General features: G+C 39.2%; 1 protein-coding gene across 4 annotated transcripts in view; it reads right to left on the bottom strand.

Annotated features, from left to right (window-relative positions):
• LOC128705417 (female sterile (1) homeotic) overlaps nt 1-7,500 on the bottom strand; it is a 684,385-nt gene that overhangs the window by 488,252 nt on the left and 188,633 nt on the right. For all 4 annotated transcript variants that reach the window (XM_070092310.1, XM_070092319.1, XM_070092329.1 and 1 more), the window contains exon 5: nt 6,608-6,753. In XM_070092310.1, the coding sequence (XP_069948411.1) occupies nt 6,608-6,753 (146 nt within the window). The remainder of the gene's footprint in view (nt 1-6,607; nt 6,754-7,500) is intronic.

Below are 7,500 nucleotides of genomic sequence, written 5' to 3'. Positions count from 1 at the left end.
TCATTAGGTCATCTGAGAGAGACTGGAGATGCTCACTGTTTTGCAGTACTTGACCATTCCCCAGGATGCCACCCACAATGGTCTACTAACACACAGGTACCTTTTTAGTGAAGGTGAAGAGAAGCAGTGGATGTAAGGAGACTCATCCACATGTCTCAACCTGCCCAGTAGTCACAAACAACTTCAATCACTTTATCACCAAGAAAGAAAACAAGCAATTTGAGGTAGGATAAAATTCTTTATAGTTTCAATTATAAACAAGAGAATTGTATAGTGAAATGTGATGAATCAAATGATGAAATAAATGGTGTCAGCTAAGAGACCACCCACAGATATCTACTGAACAAATGAGCTACACAATCTATATACACTTCCACATCAGCATGCAAGAGAACAAAGAATTTAAGATATGATAAAATTCCCCTTATGACTATTATAAATAAGAATTGTATAGCAAATCACGTGACAGCATCAAGTGATAAAATGTACGAGCCAAATCAGTTAATAAAACATATGGACTCGGCCATCTACTGTGAAGTGAGTTTCATAACTAGCTTCAAACACTTCATCAACCAATAAGAGAAACAAAGACTGTATGGTAGGGTAAAACTCCTGTTACTTTTTAAGCATAATAAATACTGACATAATTGTATATTAAATTGATAACAATCACTCGCAGTGTACTAGCAGTCTCACCTTTTCTAAATGGAGCATCATTACCATTTTCTTTGGAAAGAAAAGATGGTATACCATGTCAAACACCAGTCACTGACACAAACTTCTTATGGGCCTCATTAAGCACATTCATTTAATAAACAATTTTTTTTTTCTCAGGATATAGGTTGTAACATAGCATACATTTCTATTTTATTAACAAGCAAAACACAAATAACCCGCACATAGAAGAGAAGAGTTTACGACGACGTTTCGGTCTGACTTTGTACCATTTACAAAGTGTGACTTTGTAAATGGTCCAAGTCGGACCGAAATGTCGTCGCAATCTCTTCTCTTCTATGTGTGGGTTATTTGTGTATCGTTCCAGTCACGGTATTGTGCCTTTTTTTGTTATTCATTAACAAGCAATGACATTTAAGCATACAGTGGACCCTCGACCAATGATGGCATCGTCTAACGTTAAATCCGACTAGCGATACATTTTAGCGCAAAAATTTTGCCTCGATTAGCGCTAAAAAACTCGACCAACACAATTCGTTCCATTCAAGACGCGTCCACTTGTGGCCAGTGTTTACAAGCCAGCCAGCCACCGTGGTCGCATCCAAATATACAATCGGAACATTTCATATTATCACAGCGTTTTTAGTGATTGCACCTGCAAAATAAGTCACCATGGGCCCCAAGAAAGCTTCTAGTGCCAACCCTACAGCAAAAAGGGTGAGAATTACTATGGATATGAAGAAAGAGATTATTGCTAAGTATGAAAGTGGAGTGCGTGTCTCCGAGCTGGCCAGGTTGTACACAAAACCCCAATCAACCATCGCTACTATTGTGGCCAAGAAAACGGCAATCAAGGAAGCTGTTCTTGCCAAAGGTGCAACTATGTTTTCGAAACTAAGATCGCAAGTGATAGAAGATGTTGAGACACTGTTATAGGTGTGGATAAATGAAAAACATATAGCAGGAGATAGCATCTCTCAAGCGATCATATGTGAAAAGGCTAGGAAGTTGCATGACGATTTAATTAGAAAAATGCCTGCAACTAGTGGTGATGTGAGTGAATTGAAGGCCAGCAAAGGTTGGTTTGAGAGATTTAAGAATCGTAGTGGCATACATAGTGTGATAACGCATGGTGAGGCTGTCAGTTCGGACCAAAAATCAACTGAAAAGTATGTGCAGGAATTCAAGGAGTACACAGACAGTGAAGAACTGAAACCTGAACAAGTGTTTAATTGTGACACTGACAATGTTGTGAAACATTTTAGGAATGTCATAAAGGAACAGGAGGTACAGGCCTCTATGGACAGACATGTTGTGCGACAGAGGTCCAGCGACTCTCAAGCTGGTCCTAGTGGCATTAAAAGAAGAAGGGAAGTAACCCTGGAAAAGGATTTGACACCTCAAGTCCTAATGGAAAGGGATTCCCCCTTCTAAACACTAACACCATCCACACTCTCCCCGCCTCCCATCCCATCAATCATCACCAAATCTTCAATAAAGGTAAGTGTCATGTAATTGTACATGTCTTCTTCAGTTTGTGTGTATTAAAATTAATATTTCATGTGGTAAAAAAAAAAAAAATTCAATACTTTTGGGTGTCTTGCACGGATTAATTTGACTTCCATTATTTCTTATGGGGAAAATTAACTCGACTAACGATAATTTTGATTAACAATGAGCTCTCAGGAACGGATTAATATCGTTGGTTGAGGGTCCACTGTATTTTGTCAAAACCTTCACTACTGTTGACAAAATAAACACTCAAAAAATTTATTTGGTCTTTCTGGAGGTGCTGTGAACCCAACCCTATATTTTCCATACATGTGCTGTGCTCATCATTAAAGTATGCCATCCACCTCTCAAACCACAAAACAGGTTGTCCCTTGCACTTTAGGGCATCCTTCAAGGGGCATATTCCTCCACATCTCACAGAATACAACTCCAAACCCTAAGATTGGGATATCTTTTCCCTAGTAGATCTCGATCACGGTCCAGAGGTTCTCTTTCATGGTTAATTCTGGGAAATCCTAGCTAATCACTGAAGGGTATCTCTCAGTCACAAAGCCACTGAACAACAGATTTTGCAGTGGAAAGGAGCACACATGCATGTATAAATCTTTTCACCACACTGCATGAAAGATTTGTACAAATAGCAGAACAATTTTATTACACATGACATTAGGAGACATTTCTAGGATTTCCTGGACATGCCTTTGGTGTGATGTCATTAACACCATCCTCAAGGACCCAAATACAACAGGCTCTCAATGAATGCTCACACATGCCAATCACTTCTACTATTTCCTTCATTTGATGGCTTGTCTTATGTAATCCAATGATGTGTTCAATGGTCTGTGTCAATGCCTTACTCCTGGCCATGTTAATATATCTACAGCCAAAAAAGTCCTACAAACTCTGCCCTCAACACCATACAGTGCAGGGAGACCATAAAGTCAGATCCATCCACCACACAAGCCTATTAGGCATTTTGGATGCAGCCTTAAATAATCCTGAATGTCCCACTGCAAGCTAGCATATCTGTCTCATTGAAACTCCTACCAAAGCAGGATATTACTGTCAATACCGAAGTATTCCAGGTGCCTCCACTGGCATACTTTCATGACAAGCGCTGATTTCATAGCGCGAAATTACGTAAGAGCACCAATTCCATAAACGTAATTCCCATATATCTATGGTAATTCAGTGTGCCTGAATTACCATAGATATGACACACCCAGGTGCATCCTGCATTCAATACTCTCTTGCATTCACTACTCTCTATCAATCTGGATGAAGGTGAGAACAAGGTCCAGAATTATAGATTCTTTATTCTTCTTAATCTCTCTTCTCTTTCAACAAGCTGGCAATATCCCACTGAGGCAGGGTGACCTAAAAAGAAAAACCAAAGTCTCTCTTTTTAAATTTAGTAATGTATACAGGAGAAGGGGTCACTAGCCCCTTGCTCCTGGCATTTTAGTCGCCTTTTACAACATGCATGGCTTAAAGAGGTAGATTTCTGTTTCACTTCTCCATGGAAATAAGAGGAAATAAACAAGAACAAGAAATATTAAGAAAATAGAAAACACACAGGGGTGTGTGTATATATATGCTTGTACATACATGTGTAGTGTGACCTAAGTGTAAGTAAAAGTAGCAAGACATACCTGAAATCTTCCATGTTTACAGGACAGAAAAAAAGACACCAGCAATCCTACCATCATGTAAAACAATTACAGGTTTCCGTTTTACACTCACCTGGCTGGACGGTAGTACCTCCCTGGATGGTTGCTGTCTACCAACCTACTACCACAGGATGGTAGTACCTCAATGGGTGGTTGCTGTTTACCAACCTACTACCACAGGATGGTAGTACCTCCCTGGGTGGTTGTTGTTTACCAACCTACTACCACAGGATGGTAGTACCTCCCTGGGTGGTTGCTGTCTACCAACCTACTACCTATGATTCTTCTTAATATTATCAATTATTTAACTTTGTGCCTTAATTATTTCTGCATCACAAAATAGTTCAGCTTGCACTTACATTTCTTTGGACTTGTGTGTGGGGTCCCACTTTCCTTGAGGTTGAATTACCCTGTTATCACTAGTTTAGACACATCTTGTTTGCTACCTCATACAGCAGTTTTAAAAATGACATTAACCCCTTCACTGTGTGTCTGGCAGATATGAGTCATTGATACTAGTGTCACCTATGTAGTTTTGATATGTACCTTTGATGAGTTCCAAAAGTTTTTCTGCTCCCAGCTCCAAGCCACAGGCCAGGCTTGTCTGGTGCAGTGAGCAGCAAATTTTGGATTAGACATGAGAGAATGGATCTGTACAATGATTATGTACAGTATGAAAAGTCCTACCCCACATGATGTATGATGGGAAAAGTGAACCTGTATCTGGTTTAAAACACCGCCTCTCCTCACTTAGCAATGTATTTGTTTACCGACGTCTTAGACTTACAACAAGCACTCTGACCAGTATTCATACCTAAATATGTAATGAATGTAAGAGCTGATTTCCTTTATTCTGTTTATTTCAGTATACAGTACACTACTGTATAAACATTTAAAAATATACCAGAAATGTTATAAATGGTGCAAGGGTGACAGTAACCCTTAAACTGTCCAAGCAGATCTACATTCACATGCGTAGTGCTTCAAAAGTACATCTATGTTTTTTTTACATATTTTCAAATATAACAAAATAAAAAAAGTAGATCAAAGTTTTTTTACACTTTTTCAAATGTAAAAAAAGAAAAGAAGATCTACTTTTTTTACATACTTTTAAATGTTGAAAAAACGTAGATCTACGTTTGAACAGTTTAAGGGTTAAAATAACATCCAAGATGGTTGACAAAACTCACTACCATTATAGAATGCTCATCACTTAGTGACAAATTCCTTTAACTATGTGGTCTTAGGAAAAATGAAAGGAAAGAGGAATGAGTGGAAAGGGAATGAAAAAGAGAAGGAAACTGAGTGGAAATTAAGAGGAAACTGGAGTGAGAAAGAGATGTTACGAGAGGTGAGAGGGCAACTAGGAGTTGAAATGAAAGTTTGGAAAGATGAAAAGAAAGTATGGAGATGAAAGGGAGGTTATGAGTGAAAAGGAGGTTAGAATTGGTGAAAGAAAGAACAGAATGGGTAAAAGTGAGGATAGATGACATGTAAGAAGAATAGCGCAGATAAAAGAAGGATAGCAGAGACAAAAGAATAAGAGCAGAGATACAAGTACAGTGGTACCTTGAGTTACGAACATAATTCATTCCAGAAGACCGTTCAAGTGCTGATACCGAATGAATTTGTTCCCATAAGGAATAATGTAAATTAGATTAGTCCGCTTCAGACCCCCCAATAATACACTTACAAAAGCACTTACAAAAATACACTTACATAATTGTACGAGTTGGGAGCTGTTTGAAACTTGAGGTACCACTGTATACCAGAGATAAAAGAAGAAAAGGAAAGAAAAAAAAGAAGAGTAGAGATAAAAGAGTAGTGATAGAAGAAAAGCAGATAAAAGAAGAGCATAGATAAAAGAAAAAGAGCAGAGATAAAAGAAGGATAGTAGAGATAAAAGGATAGCAGAGATAAAAGGATAGCAGAGAAGAGAGGGAAGATACGAGAGAGCAGATATGTTAGGGAAAAGGGAAGAATATGAAAAGACAGGTAGGACAGAAGGAAGGAAGGTATGTTGGGGAAAGGAAGGATGGGGTAGAAAGGATAGGACAGAGAAAAAGGATGGGTATGGTATGGAAAAGGAAGGATATGAGAAACGATAGCATAGGAGGGAGAATAGTGGAAAAGCACACACAGGATAGGGGAAAGGAAACATAGTATGGGGAAAGGAAACATAGGATAGGGGAAAGGAAACATAGGGGAAATGAAAACACAAGATAGAAAGAAAGGAAGGACAGGGCAGGCAAAATGAAGGATAGAAGGTAGTATAATACTGGGGAAAGAGAGGATATGAGGGGAAAAAGGAGGATAAAGAGATAGAGAGATTAGAGGAAAGAAATATGATAGGAAAGTGAACAACAAATGGGGAATGGTAGGATGAAAGAGAGGAAAACAATAAGAGTGAAGAAAATGGACAAGTTGAGTGAAAGGTTGAAGACAAAGAAAGCACTGACTCACTTAGCAGGTGAGTGACAGGTTGAAGACTAAGAAAGCACTGACTCATCACTCAGCAGGTGAGTGACAGGTTGAAGACCAAGAAAGCACTAACTCACTCAGCAGGTGAGTGACAGGTTGAAGACCAAGAAAGCACTGACTCACTTAGCAGGTGAGTGACAGGTTGAAGACTAAGAAAGCACTGACTCATCACTCAGCAGGTGAGTGACAGGTTGAAGACCAAGAAAGCACTGACTCACTCAGCAGGTGAGTGACAGGTTGAGGACAAAGAAACAAGGGCCATGACTTACCTCATTTCAAAAACATCTTGTAATTTTCTGGCCATGGCTACAACGTCATGATCAGGAGGGTTATACTTGTAACAATTGGTAAATATTGTTCTAACATCTGCTGCAAACTCTGCACCATTCTTGTACTCTCGGTTATCCATTTTATTCTGAAAAAAAAAATAAACAAAATATTACATTAAAAAGATTTAATTTATGAGATCAAAACAAATTTGAAAAAAAAAAAAATCAATTATACATATATACATATATACAGGAACTTGCACAGGCAAGCCTGTAGGCATATGGGTGACGTTCAAAAGTCGCCATTGCTAAATGGGAGGAGGACACAAAAAGAAAGTTAGCATCAGGTAGAGTAGGCTCCAAAACCTGGTGGTCCCTGGTCAAGGACAGACAAGGTTATCTGCCTGGTGAACTCATTCCACCTCTAAATCGACAGGATGGGACCACCTCTACTAGTAGTCAAAAGAAGACAGACCTCTTTCCTGAACACTTTGCTACCAAAATGTAAGTTCCTGATCCAGCAAGGAACCCTCCTTGGCTAGCTGCAAAAACTGTGTCAAAACTGTCAGTGGTGACAATAAGGCAGGAGGAGGTGCATTTCCTTCTTAAATCACTTGACCAAGAAAAGGCTGTATGCCCAGACAAGTTGAGCCCAAGATTGCTGAGATGATGTGCAAACCAGCTAGCAGCCCCTCTAACTCGCATCTTTCAGCACTGCCTAGTACAGTGTAAATGGCCCTCTCTAGGGAAAGAGGCAAATGTAGTCCCTGTTCACAAAAAGAAGAGCAGAGCAGAAATCAGCAACTACAGACCAGTGTCACTCCTGTCAATCACTGATAAGATCCTTGAGACAATAATCTCAAGACAAATGACAGAGTTTTTTTTGACTATCA

The sequence above is a fragment of the Cherax quadricarinatus genome, chromosome 3 (assembly GCF_038502225.1).
Source record: "Cherax quadricarinatus isolate ZL_2023a chromosome 3, ASM3850222v1, whole genome shotgun sequence".
Lineage (NCBI taxonomy): Eukaryota > Metazoa > Arthropoda > Malacostraca > Decapoda > Parastacidae > Cherax > Cherax quadricarinatus.
This window is presented reverse-complemented; position numbering and strand designations above follow the sequence as displayed.